At 44.8% G+C, this 20,860-nt stretch overlaps 1 protein-coding gene across 1 annotated transcript; it reads right to left on the bottom strand.

Annotated features, from left to right (window-relative positions):
- Nucleotides 1-3: 3 nt before the first annotated feature.
- On the bottom strand, nt 4-19,376 carry LOC139573655 (BMP-binding endothelial regulator protein-like). The gene is made up of 15 exons (XM_071397350.1): nt 18,185-19,376; nt 16,810-16,895; nt 11,927-12,026; nt 9,539-9,621; nt 7,988-8,078; nt 7,821-7,903; nt 7,095-7,194; nt 6,795-6,904; nt 6,543-6,677; nt 6,216-6,320; nt 2,817-2,862; nt 2,214-2,576; nt 1,767-2,103; nt 1,395-1,525; nt 4-1,240 (listed from the first exon to the last, which is right to left on the bottom strand). The coding sequence occupies exons 1-15, from the start codon at nt 18,297-18,299 to the stop codon at nt 1,059-1,061; spliced, it is 2,067 nt and encodes a 688-aa protein (XP_071253451.1). The 5' UTR covers nt 18,300-19,376; the 3' UTR covers nt 4-1,058.
- Nucleotides 19,377-20,860: the final 1,484 nt, after the last annotated feature.

Here is a 20,860-nt window from a genome sequence, read left to right on the forward strand (position 1 = left end):
AGATGAGTTTCATGGAAATTATATATTGCTGGTCTTAAATAATAACTTACAAGGTCAAGTGAAATGTACGTCTCGAGGAACACCTTCAGTTTGAGAATCAACACACAGCAACCTGTACACTGAGCATTTAAAAATACAGTACGTTTCTTCCCTGCGATGGTGCAACAACCGAGTCACATATGGGCATTTCTCTTCACACAAGACACAATTACACAAACTAAACAACAAATACATAAATAGCTTTTTTTCCCTTTAAATCATTTATAACGAAATTAGATTTATGATTCTGGCTCTTGCTACAACATATCAATTGATCGATATATAAATTAACAATATCAACAACAAAGAAATAACATTAATAATAATACAAAAAGCTATGTTTTTATACAAATCTTGTTAGTTTACAGTATAAAATAATCCTATGCAAGTTAGACCTGGGGGTTCAATATGTTCATTGTAGAGTTTATCCCTTATGCTGGCAGGGTGAACATGCTTGTTCAAGATGCATTGGTTGGTTTCCTGGTTTTGAATGTCTGTGTGCTGCAACAGAGTGAAACACTGAGGCCATATTGGCTCAACACAGAGCCAGCCCCACCCTTTTCCTGAAGGTCCATGGCAGTCTGGATGAATGTCCCTTGAGGGTCCAGTAACTAAAGAAGCGTAGCCACAAAGGCTTTCCTAAAGGGTCTCTTCCTCTTTTAACTACAAGGGTGATGTTTCCCTCCAGATTCCTATCCCATTTGAATGACAACATGGGCACCATCCTGTGAAAACACAAGGTAGTGCTGGACGAGTAAGAGCAACCAACAGCGGAGTTCCAAACCCCATTTTGTGATGGTCGGTATCTATCTCCCTCAGAGTGGACGAGGCCTCTACCTGACCTACCTGTCTTCTGAGAACCCCTTCAGTCCATCGTTGCCTGTCTGCACATCTATTCATCCCCCCACACTCAACCCCATGTTCCCCCCACTCCTCACTCCCCCAGGTATGGACCCTGAGTGCTAGGCAGTGTTGGTTGTTTGGCCCTCTCTCAGCCCCCTTCCCCTGGGGCACTAGGGTCACCGGCCAGGGCAGGCTATGGGCTTGATGCAGCGGCCCTGGAACAGCACCAGGTTGGCTGGGCAGTGGCAGCCGGCAACGCAGGGCTTGTGGCAGGGCCCGATCTCATTCCAGTTGTCACAGGTCTTGGTGCAGCCCGGGCCACAGGTGTCGTACACCGCTCCGTGTTTGCACTGGGTCGCTGAGAAGATTGGGTTAGTTAGACAGAACTGCAAATCGCCTAACATTAATGGATTTCAGAGATACGTTGATCAATTCTGTTGAGCAAATTTAATGTAGGGGGGAGTCCCCTGTTCCATGAAGTTTAGTGATAGGCTGTGTGTGCTGTCACTCACCCATGCAGGCAGCCTCTGGCTTCCAGTAGACGGGGGCTCCCTCCCTCTCACAGGCCCGGCTGTAGGCGATGAAGGACTCACAGTAACAGTTCTTATGCACCGGACACTCACACATGTCTGTTACACAGGACCTTGAGAGAAACAGAGGGAGAAAGAGAGAGAGATAAGACAAATAAATGTTGAATTAAATTGAATGGACTGGATTAAATGTATCTCCATACTAAGTGGGTTCCATATCCAAAAGAACATTGGACATTCTATGCACATCGGAGACAATCAAATATCACATTTGGAAATGTTGTAGATTCTAGGACAAATCTCATTACAAATGAAGCTCCCCAACGTTCCTGAGACACCCTAAGAACCACTGACCTATAGAAGGAGGCAAAGTCCACCACCCGGTGACACTTCTGGAACTCCCAGGACTTGAGCTTCTGACACTCCCTGTGAGCGCGGAACTTGACCTTTACACTGCCGGGACAGAGGTACGAGGTGGGCCTCCTGAGGGGCTGGGCACAAACCTCGTTCCCCTCCACGCGCCACGACTCTGCAAACTCATCGACCACGAACTTGAAGAGGCCGTCGCTGCCCATGGTGTCATCCCGCTTGTGTCCATTGTAGTTCCCACAGAGGCCGCAGAGACGACCGCGCAGGTGAGGAGCAGCCACCACCTCCACGAAGCTGTCTCCGTCCCACGTGATCTCCAGACCTGAGGGAGGAGGGAGAAAGAGACAGAGAGTTATGCTTCAAAAAGGAGCTAAAATGCACTTTAGCAGTGTTTTTTAGGTTCCAATTAAGTTAACATGAAGCCAGTCTAACCTGCGATGGTGGTGAGTTTGAGCAGGTATCCATCCAGGTCGATGTGGACCCCAGGGCCATGGTAGGGCAGGGCGATGCGTGTGCCGTTCCTCCTCACCGTCAGGTGCTGGTGCAGGCTGAGACTCAGCCCTCCTATCCTCAGCTCCACTGACTGGGTCCAGGAGTAGGAGCGGGTTCGCCTCGCATCGTTCCTCACCACAACCGTGAAGCCAGAGTCAGAGCCGGCGCTGTTTCCACCCCCGCCAGAGGGGGCGCCACCACAATCTCGAGTCAGAACATACTGGCAGGTTCCTTGGAAGTTAAACGTGCGCCCGTCAAAGGTGTTGTAGTGGGGGTCGCCGAATACGGTGCACACACCTGGCTCTGGAAGGAGTGATGGGAGAGAGAGAGGCAGGGAAGGAGGAGAAAGCGGGAGTGTGTTTAATTACGGGCATCAATTTGATCCATCTTGTTTTCCTGTATTTTGCATGAGAAATCTGTGCTTAATACAACATGACTAAATTTCAATTTGAGAGATGAACGAAACAACCGCCACAAAACTGGAAAATGCAACCCACAAAGGTGTGAGGACCCAGCTGAGGAAGAGGGGATTAACTTACTCACTTTCAGTGCAAACCGGGCAGCAGCCTGTCCTGTTCAGGATCTTATTCTAGAAGAGACAGACAGACCGTTAGATACACAGACATAGAGAGATCAGCAGGCAGCCAGTCAGAGCGCAAGAGACAGTCTACTGGACAGTTGGACACATTACACATTAATACCCACACACACAGACACAGACAGACAAAGACAGATACAACCAGTCAAACGTGGACAGCCAGACATTGATACAGACAACTGTTACTCTCTGCCTGGTGTATGTGTGTTTGCTAGAGAGAGGGTGGGGGGTACGTTTCAACTTCCATCAGAGGTGCACATTTGAGAACTCTATCCCTCTCAACCCCCACTTACCTTTGCCCCAGGGCTGTCCTCATCCCTTACTCTCTCTCTCTCAATTTCAATTCATTTCAATTCAAGGGGCTTTATTAGCATGGGAAACATATGTTAACATTGCCAAAGCAAGTGAAGTAGATAATATACAGAAGTGAAATAAACAATAAAAATGAACAGTAAACATTACACTCACAGAAGTTCCAAAAGAATAAAGACATTACAAATGTCATATTATGTATATATACAGTGTTGTAACGATGTGCAAATGGTTAAAGTACAAAGGGGAAAATAAATAAACATAAATATGGGTTGTATTTACAATGGTGTTTGTTCTTCACTGGTTGCCCTTTTTTTGTAGCAACAGGTCACAAATCTTGCTGCTGTGATGGCACACTGTGGTATTTCACCCAGTAGATATGGGAGTTTATCAAAATCGGGTTTGTTTTCGAATTCTTAGTGGATCTGTGTAATCTGAAGGAAATATGTGTCTCTAATATGGTCATACATTTGGCAGGAGGTTAGGAAGTGCAGCTTAGTTTCCACCTCATTTTGTGGGCAGTGTGCACATAGCCTGTCTTCTCTTGAGAGCCAGGTATGCCTATGGCAGCCTTTCTCAATAGCAAGGCTATGCTCACTGAGTCTGTACATAGTCAAAGCTTTCCTTAAGTTTGGGTCAGTCACAGTGGTCAGGTATTCTTCCACTGTGTACACTCTGTTTAGGGCCAAATAGCATTCTAGTTTGCTCAGTTTCTTTTGTTAATTCTTTCCAATGTGTCAAGTAATTATCTTTTTGTTTTCTCATGATTTGGTTGGGTCTAATTGTGTTGCTGTCCTGGGGCTCTGTGGGGTCTGTTTGTGTTTGTGAACAGAACCCCAGGACCAGCTTGCTTAGGGGACTCTTCTCCAGGTTCATCTCTCTGTAGGTGACGGTTTGGTTATGGAAGGTTTGGGAATCGCTTCTTTTTAGGTGGTAGAATTTAATGGCTCTTTTCTGGATTTTGATAACTAGCGGGTATCGGCCTAATTCTACACTGCGTGCATTATTTGGTGTTTTACGTTGTACACAGAGGATATTTTTGAAGAATTCTGCATGCAGTCTCTCAAATTGGTGTTTGTCCCATTTTGTGAATTCTTGGTTGGTGAGCGGACGCCAGACCTCACAACTATAAAGGGCAATGGGTTCTATAACTGATTCAAGTATTTTTAGCCAGATCCTAATTGGTATGTCGAATTTATGTTCTGTTTAATGGCATAGAATGCCCTTCTTGCCTTGTCTCTCAGATCGTTCACAGCTTTGTGGTGGAAGCTACCTGTGGTGCTGATGTTTAGGCCAAGGTATGTATAGTTTTTTGTGTGCTCTAGGCTCTCTCTCTCTCTCTCTCTTTCTCCCTCTCTCTCTCTCTCTCTCTCTCTTTCTCTCTCTCTCATCCCACCTGACCCCCATCACAGTGCACAAAGGGCTCTCCCTCTTTGAAGCTCTTTGAGAGATGGAGAGATTGGCTTTCAGGGTCTAAATATAGGGAAGCTCTTCTTTACTGTCACTCAAACATCACCCAGACAAAGACCTGACTGGAGACTTTGTGTCTCCTATGGGACAGAGGGGCAGACACATGGGTGACCGCACTGTGACCGCGTGACAGGTGAACGCTACATGACCACCAGGAAGGTATGATGAGTGGATGTTGTGATACTGTATGACAGGTGACCGCTATGTGACCGTATCTATATTGCAATTGACCACTAGGTGACCGTGTCTCAGTTGGCTGTTATGTGACTATCACGACAGATGACCATGACTCAGTGACCAAGACACAAACACAGATGGCCGTTAGGGGATATACTACATGACTGTATAACAGGTGAACGCTGTGTGACCACTAGGAATCCATGACAAAGGCAGCCATATGTGACTGTAATTGTACTGTCTGGCTAATGACCGTGTATGACAGTTCATTATACTACTATGTCACCATTATCTGCTCCATAACCATACGGGCGTGGTATATATGTGATGGTGGTGGGATGCTAGCTTAAAAAAGAATGACAATGAGCCTTTAATGTCGACTATATGAACACATCTAAGAACAGATGACCACTACATTACCGTGCAACAAGCAACCGCTATGTGACCATAACAGGTCAAGGCTAGGTAACCATTGTAACCGTGTGAAAGCTGGTCACTGGCAGCATGAACAAGTAACTGATCATTTGGTCGCTGGAATGCAAAGAATCTACTACATCACCCCAAGACAGGTGACCGCCGTGTGAACTGGGACTGTTACTCCAAAAAACTTGACAGCTGAGGCTATGGTTACTGTGGTAAGTTACCAGGGTCGTGTCTTGGCCCACTCACACTGTTCTGGCCCAGGTGAATCGTTTTTGACTCCTCCTTACCGCTCCACCGCTAAATCAGCTTCCAGCCAGCTGCCTGCTGTGACACCAACACGTCACGCATGTGGATTTAACATGTGGTTAGTCACAGACAGTAACTCTGGACAGTAGACAGCCTCTGTCTGTCTCAGCGGGAGGGGGACCAGATGGATGGGGACGTGAGGAAGTGTGAAAGGGACTGTCTCATGTTGATGATTCAGGGAGAACAGAGGGACCCCAGGGCTATGTCCTATAGGTATAGGTAGTGTTCATAACATAAGTGCATGTAAGTTGCGGTGGGAAATTGCTTAAAGCAGAAATGTGCATATGGTGAAACAACACTGTCCGCCCCAGCACATTTGTTCTAGTTTTTATTTTGTTGATGAAACGGAGGAGAGGAGCATTCAGCATTGTGGTAAAAATTATTTACAGGACATACTCTGCTGTTCTATCACGGGTCCAATGAAGAGAAAAACGGGGTTTGAAGTAACTTCTTTGTTGTTGTAATATCGCAAACGGACGTGGCAGTTTCACCAGGTACGGATGCCAGCTTTAAGGTGACAGGTAAAGTGAGTGAGCATCTTTTTTAAAGTCTATTCTAATCGATGTTGTCATTCACATCACTTCATTGAAAGATTCCTGGAATGAAAAGGCGCAACACAAGACAGTTTGTGATTGGGCCTTGAGCCTGTCACTCACCGAGGGGCAGCTGGTGATTGGCACACACTGCTTTGGCTGGCACTCGATGGCCCCCTTGACACAGGCACACAGGGTGCAGTTCACAGACGACCACATGTCTCCCTCCTAGAGCAAAGGAAGAAGCAGAGAGAGAACCAATCAACCACAACTTCAATCAGCTTATCAAACAAGTATTAATGTCTGTATAAATATGCATATAAATGTCAGAATAAGGACAACTGCGGTGGATAAGTATCAGTGTTGAATGTTGAGGCAATGGTAACGTTCTATTTTCCCAGTTGATATCAAGGATGCAGCATTAGGACTTGTTGTCCCAGACTGTCTCACCCGGTAGATCTTGTTCCTGACCCGGCAGTACTTCACTTCCGCTACCTCCACGAAGGATAGACAATCCCCACAGCACTGGTCACCATGGCAACTGCCCGGCCGAGAGCAGCGCTTCCTGCACACCACAGTGGAATTCTGGGAAGGTGGAGGGATACGAGGGAAGGAGAAGGGGTCAGTTATTGATGGTAATTTGGTGATACGGCACATAAGTTGAATAGAGTTCTGGGGTCTGGTTCCCTTGTCAGTTCTTACCTTGCAGGTGCAGGTGGTGCAGTTGTCGTGCTTGAAGGAGGTGCCGTTCTCATAGACCTCACTGTGGAACAGACAACTCCCCATCGACAGGTCAAACACTTTCCTCTGACCTGACGGAGGAAGAGAGAAAGAAAAAAGCTTGATGATAATTATTATGACTGTTATGGTGTTTTAATGATGTGTGATGTTTTAATAATATTCATGAAATATGAATATGTTCTCCAGACTTCAGAGAGTCCTATGAGGGTCCTATGACTATCAGAGAGTCCTATGAGGTATTTGATGAGAGTGGAGTGTTACCGAGGCACTTGGGACAGCACTGTCCGGGCTGAGTGTGGCTCAGGTGGGCGGGGCATGAGAGGACAGGACACACATCCCTGACGCATAGGGTCCGCCCTCCCTGAAAGAACACAGCATATCATATCAAATCCAAATGTTATTTCTCACACGCGCCGAATACAACAGGTGTAATGCTTACTTACAAGCCCTTAACCAACAATGCAGCTTTAAGAAAATAGAGTTTAGAAAATATTTACTAAATAAACTAAAGTTAAACAAAATTCCACAATAAAATAACAATAAGGAAGCTATATACATAGACGTTAGAACAATGCTGCATTCATCTTCTCTTATGCATTACTCAACTTATCTCCACTTAATGACTGTTTCCATTACACAATACCATTTGCACCTTTGTCTGCACCTGTGAAACCCGGATTGGTACCTTTAACAGCTCACAAACACAACTACTCTAGATGCCAGACAGTTGTCACAGTTCCCCCTGGCCTTGTAGCAGTGTGCCCTCATTAACGGCTGGTACAGAACACAGTGTACACTAGTCCCACTGAGGCATTAATGTGTTGACAGACTCAACTCACATTAATGTGTTTACTCACTCACCTCCCCTGGGGAGCGTTACCACTGTGAGTCCCCTGAGAGCCAAGACAAACTCATTTGGACCACTGAGGGGCCAGTCACTGTAATGTGGGGACTGGAGACATGCATGTCTATACAGTGTATACTCACAGTGCAGGTGCATTTAATACAGGGTTTTCCCTCAGGGTGAAACTCTTCCCTCTCTTTGTACAGACGGCCCTCCAAGATACAGCCTGGAACAGAAGAGACACACAGGTTAGCTTTATTATCGATGTATTCCTTTTTTCACACACACACGCACACACACAATCACTCACTCGGGCACGTTGGACAGCACTTCTTGGGGTGAATCTTGGGGTTCCTGCAGTGGACGACACATTGTACTTCCGCTTCAGTAACGACACCTTCCTGTCAAAACCAGGAAGCAATTAAAACAGTGATTTATTTATCATTGTTCGAACAAATTTCCTACGACTTATTCTAGTCCTAGGCTACGTACATCAGTGAATATTCTGCTGCATACCTCTCATTCCTGTATTAGACAAACTTATCTTTCGGTTGCTTAGCAATTTGAATCCCGTTTCAGTTATGTAAGGCATGTACTACGTAAACAGGATATTAGATAGGGACATACCATTAGATAGAGACATACCATTAGATAGAGACATACCATTGGATAGGGACATACCATTAGATAGAGACATACCATTGGATAGGGACATACCATTAGATAGGAACATTCCATTCTGCATCTCACACATGCATCTATTCTACATACTGGGACACCCCTGATCACTCACTGAAAATGTACCTGAAAAAAATATGTGGTCCCTAGTGTTAGAACTAGAAATGTTAGAACTAGGAGTGTTAGAACTAGGAGTGTTAGAACTAGGAGTGTTAAAACTAGAACTAGGGACCACAACATGTTGTTTGTGTGTCTGGATACTGGTTAGACCCCCCCCTCCCATTCTCGCCGCGTGGGTATCTTGGGGATGGAGTAAATGAGTGGTGTGTGGAGCTCTGCTTTTTTCACACGCCACCCTTCAACACGCAGACTAACACATAGTCTAGTTTCACTGGGCCTCCCCAATGCTGGAGCTGACACTCCCTCACACAGCTGTGTCCACTGTGATTGACTTATAGTGTTCAGATCTGTGCGTGTGTTTTGTATTTTAAGTTTTTTTGTTTAATTGTGGGACCATGTGAGTGTGTGGTGTGTATACAGTAAGTGAGGTTGGGTATACATGTGGTTTGAGTGTGTTTTGAGGAGACGTGTGGGGTTAGTCTTGTGAGGTAGACACTGGGTTGGGGAGGCTTGGAACCAGAAGGGTGGACTGTACTGCCAAATTCACCTGGCTCCTCTCCCAAAGACATTGAGACATATATCATCCCTCTTCATCTTTCTATCTCTCTCTCTCATCCCTCCAACTTCATCTGCCTTTCTTTCTCTTTATGTCTCTTCTTCCTCCAACCCCTTGGCTATCTGTCCACTGTCTCATTCTTTCTCTCCCTCACATCTCTCGTTCCCTCCCCAACTCTGTGTCTCTGTCTGCGTCATTCAGCCTCGCACTCTAAAAGTATGTATATCTTTCCCTAGATCCCCATTTATCTTTCTTCATTAATCTCCCTTTCCCTTTCCACCCGTCTCTCTTTCACTCACTCCTCTGTCGGTTTGCCTCTTTTCCACTCACTCCCCTCTATCATTCCCTCTCTCTTTCCCTCTCCCTGTCTGCCTCTCTCTTAGTACTCCCTCTCTCCTTCTCTCCTTCATTTACTTTACATTCCCTCTCCTTACTTTTCTCATCATCATCTCTCTCTCTGTCTGTTACCCTCCCTTTCTCTCTTTCATTTCTCTGTGTGACACTCACCTGACAGCGGCGAGAGATGCAGGGCTTGATGGAGCTGGTCCAGGAGACAGAACTATTATAGGACTCTCCATCCAGCTGACAACCTAGAGGAGAGAGAGAGAGAGAGAGAGAGAGAGAGAGAGAGAGAGAGAGAGAGAGAGAGAGAGAGAGTGAGAGAGAGACCGGGGAGGATAGAGAGAGAGGGTGGGGTAGAGAGAGAGAGACATAGAGAGAGAGGGAGCGCGAGAGAGAGAGTTGGCACTCCAAACCTGGATGTGAATGTTTACTAGTTCGTGGAAAATAATAGTCTACAGGGAGCACTAAATGGACTACATGTGTGAACATAGAGCTGTTTGCCTCTCCAGACCATAAGTGTTGAGACAGATTGAACACAGGGTTACAAATCCATTGTAAGCGATGCCTGGAGGGAGTCTGTGTGCCACCACCGTCAGAGCCAGCTGGCTATAGTGCCCCCTATGGCTAGGGAAGGCCTTTCTTTGATTGTCTTGATTTGGCATAGCGATGGTAAAGTTTAGTAGTCTCGACACTGCCACATACACTACCATTCAAAAGTTTGGGGTCACTTAGAAATGTCCTTGTTTTTGAAAGAAAAGCTCATTTTTATTGCTTCTTTAATCAGCGCAACAGTTTTCAGCTGTGCTAACATAATTGCAAAAAGGTTTTCTAATGATCAATTAGCCTTTTAAAATTATTATAAACTAACACAACGTGCCTCTGGAACACAGGAGTGATGGTTGCTGATAATGGGCCTCTGTACGCCTATTTAAATATTCCATTAAACATCTGTCGTTTCCAGCTACAATAGCCATTTACAACACTAACAATGTCTACACTGTAATTCTGATCAATTTGATGTTATTTTAATGGACAAAAAATGTTGCTTTTCTTTCAAAAACAAGGACATTTCTAAGTGACTCCAAACTTTTGAACGGTAGTGTATGTGCAATTCAGACACTCGAGACAGACAGACAGACAGACAGACAGACATGCACAAACTCTCTGACAACCCCAATCCATTATATAGATGTATCAAGATACCAGAACATATTGTTGTGAACTGTCCAGGTCCATTCCAAGGGCATGATAAAAACACCATGTGAAATGGGCCTGGGCCTGAGATCCACTATGAGCAATCACAACGCTCCAGATACAGCACCCACAGTCAATAAGGGACTAAATGAATATGCTCTTCAATTTCAACAGATATAGGGTTGTCTGGTTATGGAAACACAGCAAAACCATTCCTATGATAAAACCATTGCATTAAGTATTTGAACAGTGGGAGGTTTTCGTGCTGACACGAGCAAGTTCCTGTTCTAAATGTAGACATGGTCATGAATAAAACCCAAAGTCAACCACAATGGAGGAACAATAGGCAATAATATCGTTCACCATGACAACATGGGGCTTTCCATGGTCGACTTAAGCGAGCTCCACCTCTTCTCATTTGAATTAACTCTAGTCTCGTATAATCTTGACGGCAAACAAAGGACCGCGCCCCTGACCATGAGGTGGTCAATGCTGTGGACTGTGTCCATGGTGACCCCAACACTACCCGAACCCTGTGTGTTCCGGCCGGGAGGCGAATGTGTGCGGTCCTAGTCTGGGAGGCAGAGCGGCGCAGTGGCTCGTAAATGAGGTTTATTTCTGTGCCCTGTAAACCGAATGCTGAACCCAAACACCAACGGGTCCCAACCCGTCCCAGAGAGGAGAAGTCCACCACTGCAGCTGTGTGTGTGTGTGTGTGTGTGTGTGTGTGTGTGTGTGTGTGTGTGTGTGTGTGTGTGTGTGTGTGTGTGTGTGTGTGTGTGTGTGTGTGTGTGTGTGTGTGTGTGTGAGAGAGAGAGAGAGAGAGAAGATTAGTTCTTAAGACTTAAATACGAACCGCTGTAGGCCTGTCACATGTTTGTGGGTGTATGTGAGTAGAAGCCGGGAAAATAATAGCTATATGTGTTTGTGTATGTAGCAATTTACCCTAAAGCAGAATCTTCAATTGGTCTGATACATTACACATACACACGCACAGTAACTATTGTGCTGTTAGAAGAAAAACTATTCCTCATTCCTCCACAAGGAGGCAGAAGTGGTTAAATAAGTAAGTTGACCAGTGCAGCTGGACTGACTGTCTTCTACTGTGGGACTCAAGCTGTCGCGTCACCCTCACTCCTACAGGTAGCATCAATGACCGTTAAACAACATCACTGCAATGCTGCAGCAAGGTCTATACATCAACACTAAAGAGATCCAAAGATAGACCCAACTCACTCCACTAGACAAAATTCCAAGTTTATTGGTTTCGCTGAGACTACAGAACAGTACATGCATCCCCTAACCTTCGACCTCATGTTTTCATGGTGATGAGAGTAGTAGAGTGTGTGTGCTGCTCACCTTTGCACCTCTCACAGCAGGCTCCCGTCTGTTTGACCACCAGAGCACAGTCCTCAGACACCAGGGGACACTTCTCCTGTTTACAGTCTGCCTTCCCCTCCTGAGAGATAGAGCAAAAGAGAGAGGGGGAGGAGAGAGAAAGAGAGGGGGGAGAGAGAGAGGAAGAGAGAGACGGAGGGATGGACGGAGAGAAAGAGAAGACGCTTTTTGATTGCCATCAGTGTATTCACATTATAAAGTCTCCGACACATTCTTTGTCGACACACTCCCTTTTTACAGGCTAAAATGAACTCGAGTTACACATGTACTTTACGCAGACATTCTCTTTCTCTCCTCAATTTATATACAACCTCACTTTATATACTCGCTTAACATTATCACTTTGCCACTAGCTTTATACACTCCCTTTATATAGTCCCCATTTACTCAGTGCAACCTAACTGGACTGTATAATGAGTCAACTTCAAAGCCGGACTGTGGCCCACATAACTAAAATAAAACTGGGCGGTTTTATTTACGGAGAGCCTTCACTGGTTCCCTAACCACGCTGGTTTGGGTGATGTCGTCAGTGAAGGCGAGAGAAGAGACGGCGAGAGGCGAGGCGGCGAGAGGCGAAGGCACGTGGAATCCATACATAGTCTCTGTAAAGCGCTCCCCAAACCACTGGCCTAAATCGTAGAGATTTTCAGAGCACTTTCAACAGCCAGTTTGAGACAAATATGTCTGAGAGTGAGATATATGATGCCAGATAGATAAAGGGATGGATTGAAAGTGAGAGAAAAGAGATAGAGGGAATGAGAGAAGGGCAGACAGATACCATCAGACATGATGACTGGAAAGTCTGACAGGTGGAGAGAGAGAGAGAGAGAGAGAGAGAGAGAGAGAGAGAGAGAGAGAGAGAGAGAGAGAGAGAGAGAGAGAGAGAGAGAGAGAGAGACAGAGAGGTGGACAGAGAGAGGATGACAGAGTGAGAGAGAGAAATAGAAAGAGTGGTGATAAGTTATGCGTCTAGTCTTTTGACGGCCACAGTTATCTCCATTAGTGTCATTGAGGTCCCGTATTTATCCTTTGTTTTCTCTCCACACCTGTGCTTTCCTAGTTGGGCTTTGGAGCCATTCCACTCGGCAGCCATTAACACTAAGTGGTGTGAAGAGGTTTGACCTCTCTCAGCAAAGGTCAGGGGTCAAATCAGGTCACCACGCCTCATAAACACTCAACATACCGTGCACTTTCTGAGGCTTCTTACTGGTCTACTGGTGGTATGTCGTGGCTTCTAATAGGCCAACGGGTGGTCTGGGGATTGTTATTGGACTACTGCTAGTCTCTGGTGTAATAACTAGAGAAATATTTGACCTGAAGGGTAATAACATGAAGATAGGTTAATGTGACCATCTAAAAAGATATATGTAGAGTATGTAAGATGTATTGATCCCTGACATGATGGTCATGTGCTGTGGAAAGATGACCACTAGATGGCGACAGCACAGTCAGTTTCACCATCTCCATTTGCCAACTTCAGAGAATCAAAATGTGTTCAGTCAAACCATGGTCTATGTATAATCCCTCCCTCCCTCCCTCCCTCCCAATCTTTTCCACTATCACTCTCTCTCCTCCATCTATCTCTCAGCCTGACCTCAGAGGGCATGCCAAAACAAGCTGACAGACCCGCCAGCCGCCATGCCGCCGGTCTTTCATGGAAGGATGGAGAGATCACTAAAAGGCTCTTCAGAGGAGCACTCAAATCAAAGGCCTATTTAAACCTGGACTCCTTGCCCTCATGACCCTTCACCTCCCTCCAAAGCAAACATGTCGCGACCCCAAAGGAGCAGCAGTTGTGGCTTAAAACTGGATGAAAAAAGATAAGGGCAACAATATATACATTTCACTGATAAGTCACAAGCCTATCCAAGAAGTAGGCCTATTCCTGCACCAGTAGTAGAACGTGAATGGTGCTGAATGAACTGAATGTAACTTTTGGCTCCGATGTGTAGGTAGACTAGCTCCATGACTTTTCTCTGAATTCAGATGGCTGTTGTCCTATCCTTCTTTATGTCCTGGCAGGTAGCCTAGCGTTTGGAATACATGATCCGATAAGGTGAAAATCTGTCGATGTGCCCCCCTTGAGCAAGGCACTTAACCCTAATTTAATCCAGGGGCGCTGTACTACAGTGGAGGCTGCTGAGGGGAGGACAGAAACCATGTGTTTGATGTATTTGTATACCATTCCACTGATTCTGCTCCAGCCATTAACATGAGCCCATCCTCCCCAATTAAGGTACCACCAACCTCCTATGCCGTACTACTATGGCTGTCCCTGTAAAACAACACATTTCACTGCACCTATCTGGTGTGTGACAATAAAACATATATACGGTACCAGTCAAAAGTTTGGAGACCTACTCATACAGGGTTTTTCTTTATTTTTACTATTTTCTACATTGTAGAATAATAGTGACGACGTCAAAACTATGAAATAACACAAATGGAATCATGTAGTAACAAAAAAAAGTGTTAAACAAATCAAAATATATTTTAGATTCTTCAAAGTAGCCACCCTTTGCCTTGATGACAGCTTTGCACACTGTTGGCATTCTCTCAACCAGCTTCATGAGGTAGTCACCTGGAATGCATTTCAATTAACAGGTGTGTCCAAACTTTTGACTGGTACTGTATATTTGTTATTTATTTTATTTAACTAGGCAAGTCAGTTAAGAACAAATTCTTATTTTACAATGACGGCCTACCCTCCCCTAACCCCAAACCCTCCCCTAACCCGGACAACGTTGGGCCAATTGTGTGCCTCCCAAAGGGACTCCCAATCGGTTATGATACAGCCTGGGATCGAACCAGGGTCTGTAGTGACACCTCTAGCACTGAGATACAGTGCCTTAGACCGCTGCGCCACTCAGGAGGCCATATATATATTTGTCTCTACCCCTCCATTAGAAGTATCCTGGGAGGTCCAATAGCAATGCTGCCCTGAAGGTTCTCTAACACCATCTTTGCTCTATAGACCACTGGGAGAACTGTACCACTAGCCTCACAGTGCACTGACAGAAAGGGGGGAAGAGGGGGATGGAGAAAGAGAGCAGAAAATAAAGGAGGATTTTGTCTTCTTTAAGTCTTCTAGACTACATTCTTAGAAAAAAGGGTTCCAAAATGGTTCTTCGGCTGTCCCCATAGGTGAACCTTTTCTGGTTCCAGGTAAAACCCTTTTGGGTTCCATGTAGAATCCTCTGTAAAAAGGGTTCTACCTGGAACCAAAAAGGTTTCTTCAAAGGTTCTCCTATGGGGACAGCTGAAGAACCCATTATGGTTCTAGATAGTACCTTTTTTTCTAAGAGTGTAGAGATATCACGTTTCTCATTTCATCCTAAGATTTATGCTTTTCTTTTTTGGAGTTTGGTTGTCCCTTTAGACAGAATGGTGTACAAGTTATTGCTCCTTTTCATAAAATGACATTCACATGCCAATTCCACACATAAATCCAATGTTATTACATCTCTGTACCTGGACAGACATGCTGGCTGGTTTAGTGGTTTGCTGACAACGCCAGTGGCAGAGGTAAAGACTGTAAAGGTACACGGTGAGTATTGATCTCCATGTTTGTGGAGCGGTTGGAACAGAAAGGACCTTTGGCTTCCCAAATGTTTGCAGATCACTGGTCAGCCCACTGAGCTCATCAATCATTGCTACCGAGAAAGAGGAGAGGGGGAAAAAAGAGAGGGAGAGTAGTAGATAGCAGGTTAACGAGAGCTGCCTCCTGGCTGTCTGTATATAATGTTTAGCGAGCGGGAGGCAGATTCCTGCGTCTTGTGAGACGGCTGGCGAAAAGAATGGCTTCTCTGTGTGCCTCAGTTTCCGCCAGTGAAGGGCCATTAACAGGTACTCCGCCGCAACTGGGAGCCTGTGAGTGACACTAGAGCCCCACCCTTTAAAATCTGCTAACCCCCCTAAAAGACAGCATCGCGACACAAGTGTCTTTCAGGCTGGCCCCCCTCCCCTGCGAGGCACTCTGGGGCCAGTGACATGACAGACGGGCCAAGATGAAAGGCTAGCTGTGGCCCTCTGATGACTGATAGCATTCAGCAGGGCTCCTAGTGATGGAAGCCTGATAAGGAGGTGGTTAGCAGAGGGAGACATATCAAAGAGACTATCAGAGCCACTAGAGACAGCCGAGGCAGCATGGCCACATATATAACCTTGCACATGCACACTGTTTCTCTGTTTCACATAGGGCAAATACCCTGCAAGTCAAACACGACATTTGTAGAAACTTCCTCACCACATGACACTTTTAAAGAGGGACTAAAAAGACAGGCGAGGGAGAGCATTATTGAATCTGGCTTCTGGTGACAGAAAAGCCTCTCACTTGCATTCTCAACCCCTAAAACAATGACCTTCAAAGCAAGGAGAGACAGAGGTCAAAGAGCAAATGTTCCAGGAAAGACACCTCCTTTCACATTTGTAGCCTGGATTTAACAGACAGTCGGGGCAAAGACAGCACGAAGACAAGGGTGTCTTTAAACAAACAATGCCATTTTGTTTAAAAGCCAGTGTGGGCTTAGAAGGGAAATAATTACATAGCTAGCCTACTGCTCTTATTGAAAAGGTAGCAACATTATTCATAATTCTTTGTGATAATTAGAAAAAACAGTACAGGCCTATTTGCCCAGTTAGGCCTACAACTCGCTATAGACTATGCATATTTAGGCCACAATATGAATATTAAGAATATTCAGTCAAGCGCAGAGGCAATAATTACGCACAACAATTGCGTTGTGTTCCTCCTCTGTGGAACCTACTTGCCAACAACAAATAGGGAATCTCAATGTCAACTAACAATTGAAAGTTATTTAGCAAGAATTGGGATTTGTTCTCACCAGACAGACGCAGGTGATGCACGGGTTGTCCGTTATGTTGGGTATGTGGAGCACCTCTCCTTCGTTCTCGCAGATGGCTTCTGTACCTGTAAAGGGCGCGAGGAGAGAGGCAATAAATTCGCGCCTTTTCATCTTCATTGAAGTGATAAAACAGCGAAACAACACGCCCCAGAGAAGATATGTCATGGACAGGCTCGCCATATTCGAATTGTGCTTTTTCTTTAGGCCTACCAGGAATTGCACCGGCTATGCCATAACGGTGAGGTATATTTTGTAGACGTTAAAATAAGCAGGCCTAATAGTCTGAGTTTTATCGACAAGTTTATATTTCTAATTTATTTAGATTATATAGGCTATAGCCTATAACTTTTTCTAAATTACGAAATATTAGATCAGTTTATCAGAATATTTTTGTCAGAGTGATTTAAATTTAGATGAGACATAACATTTTTAGTTGAGCAGAGCAGTGGCTGCCAGGAAAAGTGTTGGGGGGGGGGGGGGATTTGGTGACAAAGTGGTTTCTGTGAGAATTACAGGAGCAGGGCAATTACCCCGACCGTAGCGTACCCTACAACCTTCGCGTGGAATTAAACCAGCACAGCTTTAAGTGATTGTGGGGAAACCCAACACTTTAGCCTCAATCCAATGAGGCTTTTCTTATTTTATAAAGCAGAGATGAATGAATAGCCCTATAAATGTTGTTTATTCTTCATCCACCTCTTGCAACCGAGCACAGTGACAGGGCGCATTTGTCTTTCTACAACCAGACAACTTTCCTCTCCCACGAAAACGCTGTGTTCAACTCCCGGCCCTGCAGGGAAAACAATAGACAGATGATATACCGCATATTTCGAATACCAGGTAGCGACAATCCATGGGAATTTGATCCGGTGGGATTATACTATAATGGTAGCCTACTCAACTGATACCGATACGCAGGTTTGTCTGTCCCCTGAAAGAAATTATAATGTTTGCACAATGATAACGCGCCAGGTGACTTGGATACTGACCTCGACAGCACGACCCAACTCGAGTTTCCAAAACAACAGTAGATGGGAATATTATACTGGTGATCCAATGCGTCTCTCATGAGGTTTCAAACGAGCCCGGGGGTACCAGTTACCCGACAGAACATATTTTTTTCACCCAACTTTAACATCAATCCAATGACACGGTGACATTTGTTGTTGATTTATGTTCAACCAAATGTAAATCAAAACTAGACATTGAGCTGACGTCTGTGCCCAGTGGCAAATAACGGGAAAAGTGAATAGCCTACCTGTAGTCCTATAGGCCAGCTTTTGGGCTATATTCTTGTTTTTGACAATTGCTGGACATGTTTTGAAACTAAATAGGCCAAGTCAATGTATCTTACCTGTAATTAAAGGCGAGGAGGACTGTGGCATTTGGAACAGTAAAAACACGAATAAAAAGCTGCAGGTGAACTTAATAGAACGTTCCAAGGCGCTCGAGCAGCAATACAACATCATCCTAAAATTGGTCCAGTAAAAAAAAAGAAGGAAAACGAAAAAAAGAAAATGATATGCTAGAATATATATATATATTTATATCCCCATGGGTTGGTGTCCGACTGAAAACCCTAGAATATATGGGACTCCAGCATAATTGCCCCCCTCAGTTAGTTTTGTTCCAGCCCATAACCTTCAGTTTGTCAAAATGCTAAACGACATCGCGTGTCCTCGGGCATCCGACAATCGACATGACACATGAAAATTACAATGACAATGCCGTGCGGACAGCCAGGCGACAGTCCTCATGTCGCGTCCAGGAGCGCTCTTGTGTTCCCAAAACAAGTGCAGGGGTTAGAAAATGTTTCCAAAAAAGTGAAAAACAAATTTCATAAGAGATTAAAATAAAACAGATGCGTATAGTAAAAATGACAAATAAAACGATTGGGAAATAAATTCCCCAAATAGCTTAAAGATATACTCGTATTTAAATGTCTTCAAAAATCCTCATGTTTGGCAATACCAAAAATATACAGATGTTGTCAAGCGCTAAAAGAAACCGGTTGCGTTCGGAATTTTAGGTCCGTTTTGCGCGGAGATGCTGTCCAACTGTCTCAAGTTTAGTAGCGGGCTTTAGGTTAGGCTACACGAGCCGGCACTGGTCTCTCACTCCGAGCTCCGCGAGAAGCGAACCACCTCCAGCCCAAAGTTATAGTAAACTGCTCCTACTGAGGCGCACGGCGATGCCAGCGTAATAGAAACCCTACTACTCCAGTTAAACATCCCCGCAGGGTGCAGGAACCTCCTCCAAACAAAACGAGAACGGCCCCTCAATATTTAAATAGTTGCCGGGGGTTTTAATAATCCGAGTGATTTGACGTACAATCTTGCCCGCTGCTCCCGGCTGGCTGCCGCAGTGGTAATGAAACACTCCGTACAATACTGCGCCGGGAGAGACCCACCTACTGCTATCGGATCTCGAGGCTGGATCTCGTTTCACTACAAACAAGCCTGGATACACAACATGCGTACCGTACCACCTGTCCTTACTGACAATCTCTGCTGCGCTCTCTCAACACTGTCACGCTGCAAAACAGGATGAAACAACAAAAATTCCCTAATTCAGGCCACTTTGTATCAAGGTGGGTTTTCTGCGCCCCTCGAGCTGCTGGGGGACCAAGCGTCATCCCACAATTGTTGATCTCTCCCCCTCCACCCGCATTGATGGGGCGCACCACAATGTCTGTCTGTTCAGTATCATACATTTTACATTTTCCAGTCATATCCTCAATGCAACACTTATTTGATAAATTAGGCATTTTCTTTGTTTGACCCCACTTCAAAGGTATGATGTCAATTTAGAATATATAATCTATAACATTTCAATAGCCTATAATAAAGGCACATATCTAATTTAGGCTCCATTAACCAGCTTGCATGACATGAAGTGTCTGTTACTGTTGTTTGAGACAGATTTAGAAATCTACAACTTTTAAAACAGTTTGGCACCCTTATAATTGTGCTTCTGAAGAACCTCAAATGGGAAGGAAAAGCATTTCTTCAAAGAAACAATTATGACCAAACCCTGTATTTACAACATTTAACTGTCAAGGAACAATGTTTTATTTTATCTAATTGTATTGCTCTTGTTACTTCGCATTGTAAACATGCCACGAGTGACGAGTAAACTTAGTGAATGTGTGTGTGTGTGTGTGTGTGTGTGTGTGTGTGTGTGTGTGTGTGTGTTTGTGTGTTAGAAAGGGAGTGTGTGTCACTGTCTTTGTGTCGACAGTGTGTGTGCATTCAGCAGTACAGATGTACATTGTGTTAATATTCAACGCTCGATGGCGCCAAAGAGCACCCTTTTGAAGTAGAGGTGTCTATTTCCAAATTCGCCGCAAGAGTTTTACAGATGCCGAGTTTGAACAGTTATTTATTTAACTGTGACATAAATGACCATCTTCCACTCTAAAACGAAAGAGCCCTATTGCGCTGTCGTAATTCAGATTCCGTTGTATGGTCCTTTGTAGCGCAGTTGGTAGCGCATGGTGCTTGTAATGCTAGGGTAGTGGGTTTGAATCACGGGACGATAAGTAAAATGTATTCACGCATGACTGTAAGCCGCTTTGGATAAAAGCGTCTGCTAAATGGCATGTATTATTATATTACAAAGCAGGAAGGATGGGCAACTTTGATGGTGGCAGGGGACACAAAAAAACGGAACTCATCAGAGGGGCCACAGTAGCTCGTGGGTCTGCATACCCACATCCATACCAACACCTTGCAAACAAAACATTAAAGCGGCTCCCCCCCTGACAGTGAATATATATATATTTGTTTTAAAGTACATTTCCTGCAATTCTGCCATGGGGTGTAGAGAAAATGTGCAGATTTAAAACAAGTTTCGTGCAATTCTACACATTTTGCCATGGGGAACAGAGAAGATTTTGCAATTTTATAACCCATTTCATGCAATTCTATTAATTTTGCCATGGGGCAGAGAAAAAATTGCAGTTTTTCAGCTAATTTCCTGCAATTCTACACATTTTGCCATAGCAGGAGGCAAATGTTTGCAGTTTTTA

The sequence above is a fragment of the Salvelinus alpinus genome, chromosome 4, assembly GCF_045679555.1.
Source record: "Salvelinus alpinus chromosome 4, SLU_Salpinus.1, whole genome shotgun sequence".
Classification (NCBI taxonomy): Eukaryota; Metazoa; Chordata; class Actinopteri; order Salmoniformes; family Salmonidae; genus Salvelinus; species Salvelinus alpinus.

Bases quoted from the DNA above. Each gene is read 5' to 3' on its own strand.
- LOC139573655 (XM_071397350.1), bottom strand. From the start codon at position 18,299: ATGATGTTGTATTGCTGCTCGAGCGCCTTGGAACGTTCTATTAAGTTC. The intron at 2,863-6,215 runs GTGAGTGACAGG...TGTCTCTTCTAG, and splicing joins CAATCACCAGCTGCCCCTCG to AATAAGATCCTGAACAGGAC. The intron at 2,104-2,213 runs GTTAGACTGGCT...CTCCTCCCTCAG, and splicing joins CAAACTCACCACCATCGCAG to GTCTGGAGATCACGTGGGAC.